The following is a 20,293-nucleotide window of genomic DNA, read 5'->3' as shown; positions in this document are numbered from 1 at the left end:
TGCATCAAAAAGTTTTTTTCATCTCTTATTAATGCTGCAGTAAAATATGGAAGACAATAAGCATTGACACGATATTTGGCGTCATTTTCACAACCAACATTGCTTGTGTCAATAACAATAAACTATCTAACATCTAAAATCTGACTAACTGGATCGTATCACACTGACCTGTCTTGTGGAAATATGTGAGTGCAAGACGCTGAGTACAAATTGATCAATGTGTTCGCCAGGAAGTCGCCCCACCAAGGTTGGTGGCCCGCAACACGAGCCAACAATGCCACGGCATAAAGTTGCAACCTAGGCGCGGCAGTTACAACACAAATGGAATGGAAGAACTTGTCGCAGATTGATGGTGTAAATACGTCGCAAAGTGTTATAGGAATCTGTAACAAATGAAGGAATCTTATGTCATCGTGTTATTAACACGACTTCGAGTCACATAAAGAGGATGTTAATATTATTTTGTGCAAGGAATCGCATTTCAATGTTAAATGAAACAAATTATCGCATACATTATGTTTTTAATATTATTTTTCAACATTATTTATGGTATTTGGGGTATCCTTTTTTTTAAAACAAAAGTTTCGATTTGCTTCATTGTTTTATGTTTCATTCTACCTATACATCGAAATTTTTAAGCCGATTTTTCTTTTCAGTTGCAAATTTTTCCTGTTTCAACTTTTTGAATGATTACAAACTTCCTTAGAATCATTAATGTTTTGAAATCTAAACCAAAAATTTTATGGCGAATTTGTGAAAATTTCATTTTGATGTTACATCCGATGAACCATCACACGTCTTCCCCATCTTCTTTAACCACCTATTGCCTCTATTCGCTAACTCTTTCACATTCCATGTAGTCTCGTTGTAGTTTTCATCCAGCTATTTCCATGCAGCCTCAGACCACTCATTATCGCTCTTACTCCGCTAATTCTAAATCCCACTATTCTGAATTTGTGCACTTTTCCTACACCCATACTGTTTCTCCCAAGCCACTTCTTTTCCAACTTCCATCAAATACATGCTAAGTTTAATCCATTTCCAACAAGTCAACTCCCATTCCATCCTTCAAACAAGAAACGATAAACTCCAATTCCAACAGTCAATCAATCCGCTTTGTTGAACTAAACATTTGAATTCTTCACTATTCCAATGAAGGATTCGTACATTCAATTATAAGCCTTTCTTATATCAATTCTTACTCGTTCCTTTATTCCCCGACTCGAGAGCAGCAACGAGATTGGACGCAATGGTACCCGAAACGATATCTCGGTCGCGTATAAGGTAAGTGTATCAGTTATTGACACTGTTCCAGTTATTAACTTTTTTTGGTTGAATCTATTCGATCCTTAGTTCTAAAATTATAAAAAAAAAAAATTTGTAGTGTTTAACCCTCTACCAATTGGTTTTAGTCATCGAGAAATTCACAATTTGTGCCGTCAATTTATAATTACGGAAAATAAATAAGCCAATAATTGGATCTAAGCGTGTCAATAATTGGTACACTTACCTTAGAGACATATCAACAGCCGCTCGTCAATACCTTCCCTCTATCCCGTAACAGCTATGAGAACCAATTTTTTTATTCAAAATTCCAAAAAGTAAGCGATTTTGAAGAGAAATAATTTCCCCATATCTTTCTAAAGAATCTATGATTTACGATGAAAAAACCTGTACTGGCTCTTGCCAATATCTGTTTTTGTTTTCGAATTAAAATTCATTTTTAAAATTGAACCGTAATCGAAGAACAAATGGAGATAAATATTTGGAACAAATCATAGCTGTTTCTTACGATAGGTAGAGCTAAGTGAAAAAAAAAGTTGGCAAATCGAAACTTGTACCTTAAAACCGTGTCTGGTTGCACAAAAAAAATTCCCCATATATAATTATTTAATAAAAAAAGGAAAAAGATGAAGAAGAAGCTTTTCTTTGAATTTTCGAATATAGTTATTCTAAGACAATGCAAAAACGACATAATACGTCGTACTTTATACTCACGCTAGGCACAGGACCGATTTCATAAACGGTGTAGAGAAGAATGTCGAGTAAAGTTTCTCCAAGAACTTTAAGTTTATCGGTGGGTGCGCTACCCAAAGAAAGTACAGGCGTATCTTGAGATCCTCTCCAGGATTCGAGTCGTCGCCAAACGCCTCGCACGATATTTAGTTGGTGTTGAAAGGTCATACACTCCTAAAGAAAAAACATATCGTTTCAGTTTGTATCATTATGTTGAACTTTGATAAAACCTACAGACTTTTGTTGTTTACCTGATACGTGGACAAAATCTTTGTTGACGACTGTTCAATATTTTCATTCCAAGGTTTACTCTGATGCAAATAATTTTGCATGTGAACAACATTTGGCGTTTCTGTGCATAACAGAGGGTCTAAAAGACTCTTCAATCGTTCTGTTGCCAAGCTGAACCTGGGTAACGATTGACTTTGTGTTAGACTAAATAGTTGATAAGAATGACTAAGATTTAAAGGTTTAAAAGTGAAACTTCGAACAATTTCTTACTTTCATTTTCACCAAATTCTTCTCTGTAAGTCACATAATAAATCATTTTCTCGGTTCGACTCAAGATATTTGAGTAATAAAGAAATGAAAATACCTGCACTGTACGTCTTCGGCAAGAGCGGACAAAATGCTACACTGAGCTTCTATGGACGTGTACATATTCGCATCTGTGCTACTGCTGTGTGCAACTTGGGAAGAGTTTAATTCAGAATAATCTTCACCCGGTAGTACGAGCATGTGTCCGTAAAACATGCCTAACGGTATTTTGCACCTTGTCGTAGACATACCGTAACGACCAATAGTCGTAATCTGATGAAGAAACATGAACACAATTAGTTTCGGTTCATCTTTCAAAAAGCAACAATGAACTATCACAAATACCTTCGGTGTTTGTTAGGGATGTGCAAATAGTAATCAAATCGACTGAAATAGTTGGCGCTATTTCATCAAATAAAACAATTCAAATGAAATAAATTATTCTTTTTATTTCCTTTTACCCACTTGAAGGTATTTATTGTTAGTTGAATGAATAATGCGACTATGGAAATTCTTTGAGACCCAAAATCAAATCCATTTTCTTAAAATTATTAAGTACGTTTTTAGTTAAAAAATCAATTGAATGAATTCGAACGGTTGCCAAATTTCAAAAATACGATAAGCTGTAAGAAAAAAAAAAAAACCTTTAAGAAAAATAAATGTAAATAATCTTATAATTTTAATTCTAAGCAAGTTACATATTCACAGGATATTTTATAACGTGTACATAAAACACGCATTGTAGATTTGCAGTTTCGACAAATCAATTTGAAAAATTTCAATTGTTCAATAACTCAAATTACCGATTTTTCCGTACTAAAGAAAAATTTGCTATTATTGCTCAGTTTCTCACGTTTTCAAGGCCCGAATTACACGTTACTTCGAATTATTCATACACCGTTAGACTCTTTAGGGAAAATTCGTGACATTAATCATAATTTCCTCGATAAAACTGTCAGAACAATACCTTAAGATAGCGGCAAACCGGAGGCGGTTGCAGATCGCTAACGACCAACGGTTTGGTGCCGATATCTCCAGCGACAAATAAGCGAGTTCCGTCGCTTTCTTCGCTCTTTGTCCAAATGTCAATAGACAATGAGACCAAATCGCTGCACGAAGGAATCATTAGATCGGTCAGCAGTACGGGTGAACCGAAGTCTAAAACAACGAAACGCCTTGCTCCGGAATGCATTCGTTCAACTACCAAGACGTGTTGTGGAGGCCAGCAGAGCAGTCTTCCCCATGGAAATACATAGTCCTCTCGCTAAAATTGTATGATAATAATATACTTTCTCACAAAGTGATCAACTACTTGCTATCAGTGGTGAAGAATAAGCTGAACTCTCTTACACAGACGCACATCAATCTCAAGCCATCAAGATCACCATTAATTGGTTAAACGAAAAAAAAAAAAATAAAGTTAAAAAATCTACACATAAATGAAATAGGGATGAGCGATGTGTAGACTCTATGGAAATTTACAGGTATTGCATATCATCGCGGAGTTGCAAAAAATTTATCACATCTCTTTAGAAGGTAGGTATAGAATACGAATAAACGGCTGAAAAAGTGGGTGAGTTTTGGGAATTTATGTCTCAATAATCGATAATTGAATTCCATTGGGGTTTCGTTTCTGTGAAAGTATGTCAATCCAGCTACGATAACGTATTCTTTTATCGGCTTCGATAATTAGAAAGCATTTTTATCGACAATAACACTAACCATTTTGACCGGTGATATGTTTTGTGGTGTCCAGAATATCTCGGGGATGGCTCAACTGATATACTTAAAATTTCAAGAGCGTATTCTTGAATTTACTTTTTCCTCTTTACCACTATCTCATTTTATTGATATCATGATATTTTCAAGTTAATGCAACAAAAAATTGTAAATTCTTGACAAAAATTCGAATTTGAACTTCAAACGCCTGTCATGTTATTGAAAAAAATAAAAAAAAAATGAAGATAGAATATTGGATAGGGGCAGAAGCTAAATTATCGAAAAATACTGTCTTCAAATTTGAAGTCATTCGGTTGAATCATTTTTGATTGATGTTATTATCAATAACATTGTTTCCTGTTAATTGATTCGAATAAAAAAAACACATGCAAACGAAGCTGGATATACATACTTTGAAACAAAACAGACCCAGATCGAATTGCACAATTGATTATCGAATAATAAATCCCCAAATTTCATCAACTTTTTCAGCTGATTACTCTTACATACCAATGTAAACGTGTAAATTTTCAACAATGGTAACACATTTATAAATACCTCGAGAAAATGGTATTTTTATAGTGCTAACTGACCAATGAATGCACAAAGGATAAATGAAAAGTAATTAAAACTGGAGCAACACACATATTATGTTCAAACGTAATTGTAAAACAAATGTATACGAAGGATTATTATGAGAATGAGAAAAACATGGGGATGCCATTACAATCGGTGAGCCGATTATTGGCAATTTGATTACTATACTGTTGTAACGTTTACATATGAGCTAGGCGATGACAAGGTAACAAAGGCGAGAGATATCAGGGTTGTCCATATATTATTGCATGTCACTGTGATTGCACTTTTTTAACCCCGCGCTTCCCACAAGACAGAAAAATATTGCCAGACACGATTGATTAGCTGCAAATCCTTGGTAAGTGTGAGAACAAAAAAATCTTCATTTGAAGTATTATTTCGTAGTTACTGACAATGCGTTCGAAGACTATTTTAATCTGGAAGAATATTCCAGGAACTTGACGATGAATTTGAAAATTTCAGTAAATCAACGAGTATTTCTTTGCAAAAAGGAAAATTTTTATCTCAATTATGCATTTAATTTTACAGCCACAGCTACAGCAGCAGGATTTAAATACAGCTTTAATTGTGTCACAGGCATCGAATTGTCACATAAGTCAATTCCATATTTTCAATCGTCAATTGCTTAATACTGCAGTTAATCGTCAAACGTGATGGGAACTAGTTGTGTTAGCCTTTGTCGCTCAAATCATTGTTACATAATATATGCACAAACCCTATGTTAAAGTGACTTCAAAGTACATTCAAGTGCACGTTATTTCAGCTTTTCTCCCTGCATAAGAGCAAGAATACAATACAATATGTGGATAAGTAATATTTACGAAAAATTAAACAATATGTGATCTCCCACAGATATATGTATTGATAACACGATGCATAAAATTTTTGGAAACTCAGCGTTGATAATAAACAACGATTCAAAAACAATTTTTCCAAAATTACTCGTATCATCTTTGAAATACATATCGTATTTTTCATGGCATTGATGGAAAAAGGGCGCAACTTGACTTGAAATAATTGCATAATTAATACTTCATATAAGTAAATAAAAATATTAACTTGAGTCAATTGTATGAAGTTAAAGATGCGACGATTTTATGTAGCAAACTAGGAATTATCGACTTGCGCAATTGAAACAAGCTCTCTGGTAAAAGACTTTTACATCTGTACAAATAAAATTGCGTAGGAACCCAAAAGACATCCAAGGCCACAGTAAGTACAGTTTATTGGAATAGACCCGAAGGTAGATCAACAAGACTTTATATCTCGATCGACATTGCGTTCTAGTTTTTAGAAACCCATATTCTGATTCATTGATTATTTAATGAGTAGAGGACTGAAAAAGTGGATGAATTTTGGGAATTTATATCTCAAAAACTTGTTGTTCAGTTCTTTGCAATTTATTTGAAATCCCGGAAATCTTTGGAATCCTTTGCAATGCTTTAAACCCCCGAAATCTAATGCAATCCAGTGCAATTCTTGAAATTCCGAAAACCTTTTCAAATCCTTGGAAAACTTTTGGAATTCCTTAAAATCATTAAAATCCTTGTAATCTTTTGTAAACTTTTAAAATCTTTTTAAATATCTTGAAATCCCTAAAATCTTCTGCGATCTTTTGAAATCTTCAAACGTCCTGTAATCTTGTAATTTATACATCTTGCACATATACCAGATTTCAAAAGTGTGCAACCCCTCGAATGAAAAGAACCCCAATCGAATTGCACAACTGTTTGTCGAGATATAATTTCAGCAGTTTCAATTTTATAAATCTTTCAGCAAGGTTTAAATAGCAAAAGTTAGTTATTTTGTGGTGAAAATAGAGATATTAGCACCTGTATTGTTTCAAACAATACGTACTGTTTAAAAATTGAGGAAAGAAGTAAATGGACGGAAAAAAAAAAAAATATATAAATAAATTCCCGTTTCTCAAGTTTCACTACATGCCAGGGATCTTTTCAACTTGGACCCTTTTTAACATTCATCTTCTCAATTTTATCTCTAATCAACTACAGAGAAAAATAGTCGTAAATGATGATACAATGTTGAGAGCACAGTGTTGGCTATTGAAATTTGAAAAATAAAATGATACATGAATATAAAGAATATGTATTAAGGAGAGAAATATATAGAATGAAAATCCTCGTCTACAAAAATCTACCTTCTTGTCATGGTTGTCCTCAATTTTGTTTGTAGCTGTACTAGCTTTTGGTACCGATGACTTTTCTTTCGTTTTGGAAGAAGCTATCATATGAGGGTTAGAAGCATCGTTTTGAGCGTTGTGCCAGATTTTAAATTCACCAGGCATATTGTTAGCCTCGTCACTGTCTGATTGGTCATCAGGTGTAAGCGACAATAGCGTAGCTGGCTTTTTTGACATTTCTGCTTTATACTGACTAAGTAGATTACTTAATTTTGTTGTCAACTTAGCTTGAAGATCTGGATCTACAGCACCCAAATTCTATAATGTACAAATAGTTCGATAATTTCCAAATGAATGATATTGCGTTCTTCTAATTTTCAACAACTTCCTACTACGTATGCATATTTAATCAACCACATTAACCAAAATTTCCTATCAAATGATAGGATTTGTCGTTTTCCTTTTCTTTCTCAAAGGCAACAACTTACCATTTATTAATTCACCTTTCCATAATCTAAACTATGTCTAGATATTTTCTTATCAAAACAGTCATAGTTTTCATACGAAAATAACAACATTTCTCTCTACAGTTCTAAGATATTATATTGTACATTGTTCAACAGGTTCAGGGCTGCGCTACTGAATATTTTTGGTTCTCTGTGTTTCGAAGAACGTTTTCATTCGACGTAAGCTTTGGGAAATGATTAAAATTGACTACATTTTCAAAGTTATTGGCTGAGCCGTTCCAGCCAATAATAAAATTTACGCTGTAACCCTCAATCTGTTAAGATGCTACTTGTAACTGCTTATCGATTCGGTTCAAAATTAAATGGTATACATTCATTTCGATCGGCATTATATGCCTATGGACCATTAGAAACTAACTTTAGTCTTTGTCGGAGAGCTACAACGTGGGCTTTATATACGAGTTGATCAAATCAAATAGTCAAACGATTAGTTACAAGGGCTGTCCATAAATTAGGCTTGGGATTTTGAGGGCTAGTTAATCGGTAAATGCTTCGCTATCGTAAGAGGGAGCGAAATACGAACCATGAGATATCAAAGTAGATATATGCAAGATATACGCAGATAGAAAAGTGGTAGGGTAAGAAGTTCGTACAGAGAGAGTTCGTACAAATGAAAATTCACCAAGATTTGGCCCATCTGAGAAATCAAATTCAATTTACAGTTAAACGAGACCCAGAGTTATGAACTTGGGTGAAAACAGAGTTTGTTAGCTCGTGGTGACATTAGCACTAATTTCACCTGATTCAGTTTGAACTCATTGGAAATTTTGGAATAATTTTTGATAATAAGCTTTCTTTTGACGATAGCATCTGACGACAAAAGTATCGAGAAAACCGAGTTTCATTGAAAGATTTTCTGCCAATTTCGCTAAATCTAAAATTTTTATAACTCTTCATCAGATATTGAAAACCAGAACTTCAGATCTCAAATCTGGTGGCGAGATTATGAAACTTATATCAATAAGAGTAAAAAAATTTGTAAATAAAGACTAATCTGCATACTTCTGAACAAAACAAACCCCAATCGAATTAAATAATCGGATACCAAGATACGATTTACCAAAATTGACCCACTTTTTCAGTTGTCTGCTAGAATAATTTCTATATATAAGACAGGCATTAAAAATGATAAAAGTAATCGATTATTTTTTCCCGATTAACCGAGTATAATCGATAAATATTATTTTTCACACTCCATTGTTTCTTCTCACGATCAAATTTTTATTTTTGTCCGAAACTCGTTGTATATTTTTACCTTGAAATGCGAGATTAGATACTCTAGTTACAGACAGAAAAAAATTGTAATCCAACGAAAGTTGCTAATGTATGTAATGCTAATGTAATCGAATAGTTTGTGGGAATTACTTATTTAGGGCTGTTCTACAAATTTATTTGAATTTTATCGATATTCTATTACAAGTTAAGAAATATAAAGAATAAAGACCTTTTGAAATAGGAAGAGAAGGGGTAAAGCATATAAGATTCAGCCCTTGCGTAACTTATGGATGGTCCCAAACCAGTGTTGCTACGAATATATATTCGTTTTACGAAACCTGTTTGTTTAATTGTACGAAACCGCTTTGTTTAATTTTATTTACGATTTCATGTACCGTTCGATACAAAAGATATTCGCTATCTTGATTTTCACAGAAGCGCACTTTAAATGTGAACTTTGTAACTGTGCATATGAATATATGTGCGAAATGTATTAAAGCATGAAACTTTACCTCTCCAATAACAAGTACGATTCGTGGCTACAGACTGTTTCAAATTTAAGAACAGTTTGTTTTTGTCACTGGATCAAAGTCTCAACACAATTTTTCACTGTAGAAAAAAATTCTCCGAAATCTTAGAATTTTTAGCTCAAGTGTAAAAAATGCTTATGTAACATATAAAACCCTTTTTTCTCACAGTTTCTTAAAATAATTTCCAAAAATAATCCTGAGCAAGTTTTTATGTGAATAAAATCTTGTAGATAATGAGAATATCTTCAAAAATGGTATTGAATACCTTTTTTTCAGGTTTTCAGCTATCAAAGAGCAAATATTAAGAAGTCAAAACAGTTTGTACTTTTTGTTCAAATAAACGGACTGAAGTGACTTTCCAAGATGTTCGATAAAAAAAATGTTGATACTTGTATTAATATTTAATCAACTGTCAAAGTGTACTGAACGATTGTTTTGGAAAATTTCGGGAAAAAACTGTAACGAGTGTAATTTTTTTTTCAACATGTTACACAATTAATTGTGGAAGAGGCGCGCAATATGAGGCATCTTTTAGACTTGAGCTAAAAATTCTGTGGTATCATTGGGATGAATTTTCGTTCGGCAAAACATGAAAGAAAAAAAAAAAAAAAAAACCTATACATACATATTGGGGTGTTTAACATTTTTTTTAAATTCGATTTTTTTACAGACGATTGCTACTATTCTTAAAGGAAACCTCAAAAAGACTGAGAAATGTAGCACCCATTTCTAAGGTGTGCGAAGACGTTTTAACAAAAAAAAATATAAAAAATCGACATTAACACCCCTTTAAGACGTATTATCTCTTTTATACTTTACAAAAAAAATGCAGTATGGCCCAAAAAGATTATCTAAAACGCATTTCAGAAAAATGCTGATATAGACAGATCGCGAGAAATTATTACTTTCATTTTCATAATATTATCTCTTTTATATTTTATAAAGAAATGCATTATGGCATTTTTTGCAACTCTTCTATGTCAGCATTTCACTGTAATGCACTTTCGATCATTTTTTTGGGACAGTAGTTTTTTGTGCAATATAAAAGAAATAATAGGTATTAAAGGGGTGCTAATATCAATTTTTCACCTTTTTAGAAATATCGTTTCGCACACCCGGAAACTGGTGCTACACTGCACAATCTTTTTGAGGCTTCTTTTTAGACCAGAAGGAAGCAATTTAAGTACGCGCCCCTAAAAAAATTGTAAATTTAAAAACTCTGCAACATCCTAATATACAGATATATTCTCTGATAAGGTAAAGACCGTGAAAAGTGGTAAAGTTTCACGTTTTGACAAGTTTGTATTGTGACTATACGAAATTATGCATACACATTAATAAGTAAACGACGGTGCGCTTTCGTGTGAATATTCAATTAGCAAATATATGCACATAGAAGCTTTGCTGTGTGCAAGTATTATTAGATGCGAAGCCGATGAATAGCGGAGTAAAGAGCGGTGAAAATACCCCAAGCAGAATTCAATATTAGATTTAAAATTTTTTTTCCCATCATCTAATATGACTTTGATCAAATTGTGATAAACATGTTTCACCCAATGAATAGCTGCACCTGAAAACAAGTTTGGGTACCGGAACTTCATTGTGAAGCCACTGTCATTTTATACAGCAGTTGTTTACACTGAAAATTAACTGTCGAAAATCTGTTCTTTGATTTTGATTCTTATTAACACGAAGGAATAACTTTTAGTTTTAAAAAATTTATCATAGAAAAAAAATGCTCCCCAGATTACACGAGAACTCGCTTTGGGACACCTTCACTCTCTTATACAAGATAGTATTATAATTATGTTTACTATAATAATTGTAAACATTCTGGAAGGGTTCTCAGTATCGTATATTAGTAACAAATTTAACTCAAGCCAAAAGTAGCTTAACGTATCAGGACATGAATTCTTTTCAAAGAGACACAACATCAATTATAAAGATCGTGCAGAGCATTTCAGACTCGCTAATCGTTTACCGCATAGTAGTTATTTTTTTTCTACCCTGCCAATATTTATGTAAGTAATATTTGATTATTATTACATTTTCACAGTAACGTATTGATTGCACATTTTTATACATAAATATATATACAGATATATTAGAGTGGTTCATTTTAAATTTATATTTTTTTTTCCTGTCACACCCAAAAACACGGTGCCAAATTTAGAAAAAAAACAATTCTTGTCAAAGTATAGAACATAGAAAAAAGTGTTTCAAGGTTTACCAATTATTGAAATATTTATTTCTTTATTTTTATGTGTTCACGTTACGGATTTATATATCTCATTCGTATCGTAATCCAATTAATCATTATTCATGAATCTCAGTACTGAAAACGAAATAGGGACATTAACCTGCTGGCGGCCGGGATTTTTTTCGTGTGATACATGCCTACTTTGGTGGGATACTTCCATATGATCATCCCCCAATGTTCCCCCGATATGTTCGAATCATGGCAATACCACTATAGTGGTGTTGACGGCCGTCTAGAGGTTAAGGTGATGTTATACTCCTCTTTTGGTAACAAATTTGCCATCCAAATTTCTCCGAGACGATTAACCTCTCGGATAAAAGACAACAACAGCCAACTACGAAATTGTTAGGATCAATTTGCTGTTGATTGGTAAATGCTTAATTGAACCACGATACCAAAAAATAACCTAATATATATAAATATATATATAAGTCCGACAGGTGTACACATAAAAATAAAAAAAAATATTTCAATAATTTGAGCGACCTCTGAATATATTTGTTTTTATAATCTGCGCTCCAACAAGGTTTTTTTCTGAATTTGGCACGGAGTTGTCAGGCGAGAGTTGAAAAAAAAAATATAAGTTTAAAATGAACCACCCAAATATATGTACTAGGATATTGTAACAAAACTTTGTTCTCAGACTTTTTTCATGAACTGAAATGTCAAACTAATTTTGGTTTGAATAAACATTACAACTGATCTACGACAGCAAGAATACTTCAAGAACGGTAAGAAAACGAGGTGACGAATACACTTCTCTGAGCTTTGAGCTCGTTATTTAGAACGAACTTGCTTTCTGCTTTTTTTTTTTTTTTTTGATTATTTGTACAGGAAAAAAACTCATACTTTGCAAGCAGAATAGTAATTTATGCAAAAACGATCACATAATCTAATACAGCAACACGAAATATCGTTAGTATTAACAAATACGCAATCGTTAAAACAAAAATAAAGCGACAAGAAACAGCATAGACAGGGTGTCTACTGCAATTGAGAATTTAGATTCTAGGACTATTCTACGAGTTTCTGGGACAATGGATTGAAAATTTTAAGGGATTGATTTCGTTTTGTTTAGAATTTTTTAGGATACGATAAGTTTGTTAAGTGTTGACTCAAAAAATTTATATGGCAGTTTATATACAATGGTCCATCGTCTGTTAAAACTTAACTTATTCGAGGCACCTCATTATAAATAAAATGTCGCAGTTTCCAAACAAAAATGTACTGTGTCAGCCTTTCCAGGACTTAAGCAGCAATTTTTATGTTTCAGTATAATTCCAGAATTTGAGGATATTTAAAGAGCAATGGACACCCTGTATAAATGCTCGAAATGTACAAAATATGAAAGTTTAGAAGTACATTCATTCAATAACAAAAGAAAGGATAAACTTACGTATGAGTGGCTAATAATTTTTATGTCTGGTACAGGATTGCTGTTATGATTATTGCTGTTGTTGTTGTTGTTGTTGGTGTTATTGCTAGCGCTGTTCTTGTTGGTGTTTGCATTGGTACTTTCATACAACGCTGTACCAATGTTAACTGTGTTTATTCCAGGATCAATTTTTTCCATTTTAGTTCCATCCGATGCCGCGTGACAAGTAAAGTGAAGCGGTTCAACCTATTTGCAAAAGTGAAAAAAAATAATTGTTGTATATCCATTAGGCATTGCCAAAATCAACGAACAACTTTACTCGGGATCTATAAAATTGCGTTTCGAAATAAACGTTTGGAAATGAATTATATTAGAATAAGTGACAGAGAATTATAATAAAATTATAACAAAACGACAGGTGCAAAATTTTAAGTAAATTCGTTGAAAGGTTCTAAGGATTATAAATTTTCTTAAAATTGTGTCACATCTCCATTGAATAATTGATTTTCTTCTCAAATGTGAATCTAATTTATTTGATTGATTGTTCAGAATTCAGCACAAAACATTTTCTGGAAATAAACACGAGTTTGAAAATGCTAAAAAACGATTGTATGAGCTATGAGGAGCATTTTCAAGAAGACTGGAATATTTGTTTTTTATTCAGTGCAACGTTTTTCATGCAACAAATGCAGCAGGCACTCAGCTTAGTGATCCTGCCTAAAAATAAAATTTGCATAGAAATAGCGAAAGGAAGTTTTGCTCTGGTTTTGGCATATCGAAAGTGTTTAAGAAAAAATAAGATAGTAAAAAAAATCATACCTCGAGAAGGCCTTTCATATTATTATTCGCACAAAGAGCTCGAAGCTTGCTAGGTACTTTCAATTCGTTAGTCGGATGCGCAGGAAGAGCGAGAAGATCCCTTAAATCGATCGTGTCCTGTGAGTGCAGTGAATTATTGGCTGTGATGGAGACTCCGGCTTGTTCTCCGGTCACTATACTCGCATAAGTTATAGGCATCGAACTGAATTTAGCCGGCATAGGAGGTTCAACATCGAACAATTCCATTTCAAAGGGTGTATTGTACAATCCAAATCTAGAAATTGGATGATAAACATAGTTCAGTTATGATTGAGGCTGAAATGTTTCAATCCGCAGTTTATTCAACGATCATATTAAACGGACAACTTTTATTCTTCAGTTTAATATTGACTTGAATGAGCACTCGCACACTTTAAGTCTGTAAAAGCGAATCGACGTACCTTGTCGCCAGCAGTAAATGATAGGGATTCACTCTGTTCGACATTTCCGTTGCTATTTGCTGTACCAGCGTTATGCATTGCTGGGCAATGCTGTGATTTCTATCGAGTGGTAATAACCTGATGATAAGTATCGCTAGCCATCGTAAAGAACCTGCCCATTGAACTCCCGCTACTGACGGAAGCAGCGTCACTAAAACCGACAGGACCGCTTCGTCAAAAGCATGCGGCAAAGGTTCATCCAAATTATGAAGGCCCCTGAAAATCGTATTTTTCACGACAATTGAATTACCGAGTCGAATGTTTGTGCTGACTTGAATACTCTAATCGTAACATGAGCGTACTTCATTTTTGACTACTTACTCGCTACACAAAATGATCAACTTGACACATTTATGAGCTATACTCCGACCGGCGTGTAAAAGGCCGGTGCGCAACAGATCTGAAAGACGCGACTGTACAGATCGTATAGTTTCCAGCTGCGCGATCTTCACCTTCTGATTAACTCGTAACCTTGTCAATTGTATTGCAACTACCCAAATCAGCACGTCTAATGCGAGAGACTGCACGACGGGCGATCTATAAAAAATAAAAAACAATTAAATCATTTGTTTAAGTGTTTTGCGTCGACTAATTTACGATTAGTTTTGTCGAACATGCAACAATTGTGTTACAAAAGGTAAATATTTTAAATCTTTCCAAACCCATTGTGGGCTTGACGTACTTCTCTGATCCTTGCAGGCATGCGACGTTAAGTATATTGTCGATAAACATTTTTGAATCGAACATCGAGCAGCGCTGTATTCTCTCATTTGGAACGTCGGTGGAATGCACCGATCTTAGGGTTATCGATATTTCGTGAATCCAATCGCAGCCTGTGAAGACACGTTTGAATTAACAAAACGATCGTTATTAATAACTTCAGCGATTGAATCCTTGCTCGTATTTCATTATGATTACCTATGTAGCATTCCAATTTTTTGTTGGCGCTCGCTGCGAGTCTTTCCACTATGGCACCAGGCAACAAAGGACCAGCTTCGCCAATTTTCAATTTTTTCGAAGTCTGAGGTTTTGTCTCCATTATATTAATTCGAGATTTCGTCGTTGCCTGAATAAAAGTGTTGAAACATCAAAACAACCCCGTTTAAACAATCGCAAAAACTAAAATCAAAAGTATTAAGTAGCACTAAACTCACTTTATCTTTAACAGGATCAATCAGCGCTTTGATGTGAACGAGAATGGTTCTCGCTTTTGATCGGAAAAGTCTTGGGCTGGTTAAAGTGACACAGCCGGAGTGATCGGAGAGATCTGTGCATCTTTGTAGGTTGATAGGACCACATAAAATCTCAGTATTATGCTGTCGCAGGTATTCTTCAGTGGTTACAGGATTTTCAGCCTTTTGCTCCCCACTAATGTCAAAGTGTATTCTTTCGTCTACAGGAGTTAACGAGGACTTGTAATAACCGATACCGGTTATTTTTTGCTTCAGTAGAGTAACTTGAATCGCCGGAAGCTCCGGACATGGAGAATGAAGGGTAAACCTCACGTCGACATGGCCGATGGTACCTGTCGCACTCCGAGGCAGCGTCAATTCAAACACGTGTTCATCCCACGTTGTTCTACAAAATGTTTTAACATTTTACTAAATAATCTGACGTCTTGACACTCGAGAATAAGAATAAGAATTCTGTTTGGTTATTTTGTAACAATTAAAAAAAACGGCTATCATTGCTGGGACTGAAATTTCTAGACAACTGATTATTGCCGTTCTACTGAATTAAAATTAGTGGAATAAACTAATATATCGAAGGCGACAGCTTCTTTTTAGACTTATCTATAAATACTTTCGCATGAAAGCCATTTTTTTGTCAGGTAAATTAAATCTGTATCCAGCAAGATGTATTCAAATCAAGTATTGTAATAGCATAAATAAAAAACTTTTAACCCATTATTCTAGAAACTTGTATATTATTCAATTTGAAAGCGGAAAATTTTCGAGTATAGTACAATTCAAGTTTCAAGTTATGTCACGATATGGCAGTAAATTAGAAATTCGTAATAATTCAAAGTCAACAATACTTAAAATTGTAGCTTTAGTGAAGAAAAAAATTGTAAACTAGCTCTCAAAACAGTGTGATGAGAAAAATTTACGAGGTTGAAGGTGTTAACCGTTAGGTTAACTTGACAAAAAAAAAATAAAAAATTGCAAGACTTATTTTAAACTTATTCCCACAAATAAATATAACAGTAAGATTTTTGATCAGTCCTCTTACTTAGAATAAGATTATTTGTGTTTAAAATAATTTTTATTTACGCGTCATTTTGAAGACGCCAAGTACGTGTGTGGTGTTGATCTTCCGATTGGTGAAGGTGCTGAGGATGACGACGTTGTCTTTGCGCCTGCATCATCTCGCTCCAACAAGGTGGTACGGTGGCTCCGTAGGCCGGTGAATGTCTATTAAATCTCGTCAACTCGTACAACATCCTCAAATCTGAGTACGATAGATTCGTTCTGTGTGCCAATATAGGATCTCTGTAACGAAGTGAGCAAAAAACGTCAAGGATTTTAATCATAAGAAATTACAAGCAGGAGAGTTCTTCCAAATTAGATCATGCGCATATTCAATTATGTTTCCGAATTTTAGTATGAGGAATTTGAACATTGTTTTGTTATTGGAATTATGTCTGTACATTAGTAAAAAAAAATATTCATCAGTTATCCAATAATTGCAAATTGAATGGCCAGGCAAAAATAATTCCATTGTTATTTGGTTTAGCCGCAGTGAACTTGCAGTAAAACGCGTTACAAATTCTTTCCTAGTTGATACACTGATACCGATTTTCTTTCATTTTTCACTTTCGAAGTGACTCATGCGGATCCGATTCTTAAATTTTGGATTCGGCTATTTGTCCACAAGCTTTTAAAGACCATGAAATGAAATGCTACATCGAAATATGTTAAAAGGAGTAACGTAAAACCTTGAATTCAAGCAATCAAGGAAAAAGAAACGGTCTAACAATGAAGTGTGTGATGAACCACTTAACTGCCAAGGCGTCGTAGCAGCATCGAACGATGTTTTTGGTATCGCATGTAAATATTTATTTTTAAAGGCATGTGTTCTAAGTATTTTTAAGGTCAAGGAATTCGATCATGATCATAAAAAGTAATTTTTTCCGCGCATTCATACAGTTTTCAACCCTCGAAGTTGGCGAATTTGTAATCATTTTCTCAAATGGCATCATAGAATAGATTATCATCCTCTTTATTCGGGATGAATTTTTCTTTTGAAAAACATTAAATAATAATATTTTTGAGTCCAAATACGCAATTTCGAAAATTACCGAGTAATTTTTCTATTATAAGCTTAGTTATACTGTATAATGAATCAAATTGATTCGGTAATTCTTGAAATTGCGTATTTGGCCTCAAAGATAGTATTAATAAGTGTTTTTCAAAGAAAAATTCATCCTGAGAAAAGAAGATGATAGTTTGTTCCATGTTGCCATTTGAGAAAATGATAGAACATTTATCAACTTTGAGGGCTCAAAACTGTATAAATGCGAGGAAGAAATAACTTTTTTTGGTCATAACCGGATTTCTTGACCTCAAAAATACTTCAAAAATATTCACCTGAAACACCAAAAACACTGAATTACTCTATTACGCTTGACGCCGCTGTGATGCCTTGGCTAAATGTTAAATGGTTTAATAAGTTCTGTACGAGTCTCGGAGCGTTTATCTGCATTTAAAAGAAAAAAGGAACGAATCGATAAACAATAGAGCTTGTAGACTTTTAAACTTGGTACATTTCTTGGCCAACTGTGAAATGTACTAAGTCAAGGTACGTACTGATAGATAACTGAGCTCGTAGATGTGCTAGGAGCAATGTGAACATTGTTTCTTGACCCCATCTCCGTGGTCATATTTACATCGTCGATATCCTCTTTCTCTTCAGTAGAATCTTCCTCTTCTATGGTGGCAAAAAAGTGGAGTGCGCCTTCGTTGGTACATGCGCACAACCTTTCCAAACCTAAGAACAAAAATTAGACGCATTTGAAAATTTGTACCAACAGTCCAAGTTTGGAGAATTGTAGATTTGGTAGTACGCCGAAAAGTTACGTAACGTTTTATGAAGATCGACATTATACAGTTAAATTCACACAGATAGACTCGAATATTTATTAAACAAACTTTTATTGACAAACGAGTAACTTTGAATGCATGCTGAATAATTATTAATAAAGATGATTGCCAGAAAATGGGTAAGATGTAATACATCTTATTATAGAAATTGAAACATAATCGGAATAATTTAGCAAAGCGATAACATAAATTTAACCTTCCAAAATTGAAAACCGAGCACAGAAATTGACAAAAAAAAAAATACTAATAAAAAATACTACAATAAAAATAATAGTTGGAAATTGAGAAATTTCAGCACAAATCCTTTTAAAATTAATTTTACTCACTGTTGCAATACGTAGCGGAGACGAATTTGGTGCCCTCAAGTTTTGCTTCAGAGAGAGTCTTCAATGTGGCAAGTTCTAGTATTCTAACAACACCGTCTTTGCAGACCATTGCAATCTGGCCTTTTGGTCCGTCTATGAATTGGGAAGAAGTGACAGTAGTGGAACTGGACGAAACCGATGAGTTTCGATTCTTTTCTTGAAGTGGCAGCAACACGTGTTCGACAGGGATTTGTGCAGCGGGAAGTTCTCGCCTGACGATCGGTTCGGGACTAAGTTTCAAAACTTTACCCCCAAGATCAAACGCATAGACAAGTAAAATGGCACCACATTCACTGGCATCGTTTCTCTCTTCCTCGTTAGCGCCAGGCTTTGACGATTCGACCTCGTTCTGATCCCAGTACATGTAACTCTTGGGAAGTAAGAATTCGCTCTCTTCATCTACGTCCATTCGATTGGCGGTTTGAATAGGCGGCGGGTCAGTGAGTGCAATGTCAGGTCCAGGGCACAGAGCGACATACAAATGCCGTCCGTCCCTGGACGAAACAGCATAAGCGACTCTCTGAATCTCCGGAGCATCTATGACGACCGTCTGAACAATGACTGGCTCAGTTTTCAGCCCACTGGTCAATTCCAGTGTCTTTTTATTAAGCGCAGTGATGTCCGAAGCCGATGCAAACTGTTCTGAACCATTTATGGGATTGAAGTTGGCGTCAAATGGAAACGAGGTCGGAGGAACAGCTATGTTGATCGGAGTAGAGCATTGAAGTTGACCGTTGGACGAGGAGGCTATCAGAGCATCGAAGTGAGCGCCGATCACCATTTCATCGACATCTTCTATGACGACGTCCTCGATAACGTCCTCGATGACTGGAACCTTGCACGAAAATTCGCTAAGGAAAAGTTCCTGATAGAGACTCTCTTGTCGCCCGCTATTCGAGCTGGCACTGGTCCCTGTACCTGAGGATACTTTCTTGGTTTTGGAGTCTTTCGTCTTATCCGACTTCGTGGGCTGCGAAGCGTCCACCTTGTGGTGAAAATCATAGACGATTAGGCGGTGCGAAGTCGTCGATGAACTCCGGTCGGCCACTTTCATGATGTCCAGACTATCGCTGGCTGCACTGTTTACGCTGTTCATTGCTCTAACCAGGGATGAGGCTGGTGCTGAGTCCGTAAGAGCAGCCCAGACATTTTCCAAAGTTCGTATCTGTGGCGAAGTGTCCGAAGTCACCGACACGCCGCAGATTAGACAAGGTCGGATTCCTACGCTTGTCGGTTCCAAGATAGTCGCAGTGACCGTCGTGCTCATGTTGCTTAATTCCTCAGGTTCCGGCTTCGGACCCCCTGCGATTGTCAGTGCGGTCAATTCTAGTTTCTGCGAACCCGATGACGGCTTGTAGTCGGACTGAGCATCTGGTTCCGAACCAAGAGTTGGGAGATAAGATGGCGCCAGATTATTCGTTGCTTGATTTTGCCTCCCTTCCTTGCCGCTCGCTTCTTCGTTACTCATTGTTACGAGTACTGACATTTCCTTCTGTAAATGAAAATTAAACAAGCTATAAAAACCGTTTTCCACATTGTTTTCATAAACCAATTCAATGAATGAAAGTACCGATCAGTTATCGAACTATTTAGTCGTCAATGCTCTCGTTT

The 20,293-nt window shown here is 35.0% G+C and overlaps 1 protein-coding gene across 6 annotated transcripts in view; it reads right to left on the bottom strand.

Annotated features, from left to right (window-relative positions):
• LOC124184033 (baculoviral IAP repeat-containing protein 6) overlaps nt 1-20,293 on the bottom strand; it is a 56,420-nt gene that overhangs the window by 29,626 nt on the left and 6,501 nt on the right. For 4 of the 6 annotated variants that reach the window (XM_046573356.1, XM_046573354.1, XM_046573355.1 and 1 more), the window contains exons 5-20: nt 18,644-20,174; nt 18,024-18,204; nt 16,488-16,706; nt 15,369-15,792; nt 15,133-15,280; nt 14,897-15,047; nt 14,536-14,751; nt 14,176-14,430; nt 13,736-14,009; nt 12,938-13,162; nt 7,028-7,327; nt 3,521-3,817; nt 2,612-2,826; nt 2,268-2,424; nt 1,999-2,190; nt 169-383 (exon numbers count right to left, since the gene is read on the bottom strand). In XM_046573356.1, coding sequence (XP_046429312.1) covers nt 169-383; nt 1,999-2,190; nt 2,268-2,424; nt 2,612-2,826; nt 3,521-3,817; nt 7,028-7,327; nt 12,938-13,162; nt 13,736-14,009; nt 14,176-14,430; nt 14,536-14,751; nt 14,897-15,047; nt 15,133-15,280; nt 15,369-15,792; nt 16,488-16,706; nt 18,024-18,204; nt 18,644-20,174 — 5,000 coding nt within the window. The remainder of the gene's footprint in view (nt 1-168; nt 384-1,998; nt 2,191-2,267; nt 2,425-2,611; nt 2,827-3,520; nt 3,818-7,027; nt 7,328-12,937; nt 13,163-13,735; nt 14,010-14,175; nt 14,431-14,535; nt 14,752-14,896; nt 15,048-15,132; nt 15,281-15,368; nt 15,793-16,487; nt 16,707-18,023; nt 18,205-18,643; nt 20,175-20,293) is intronic. The other 2 variants (XM_046573358.1, XM_046573359.1) reach the window with 1 other exon arrangement.

Source organism: Neodiprion fabricii, chromosome 5 (genome assembly GCF_021155785.1).
Source record: "Neodiprion fabricii isolate iyNeoFabr1 chromosome 5, iyNeoFabr1.1, whole genome shotgun sequence".
Lineage (NCBI taxonomy): Eukaryota > Metazoa > Arthropoda > Insecta > Hymenoptera > Diprionidae > Neodiprion > Neodiprion fabricii.
This window is presented reverse-complemented; position numbering and strand designations above follow the sequence as displayed.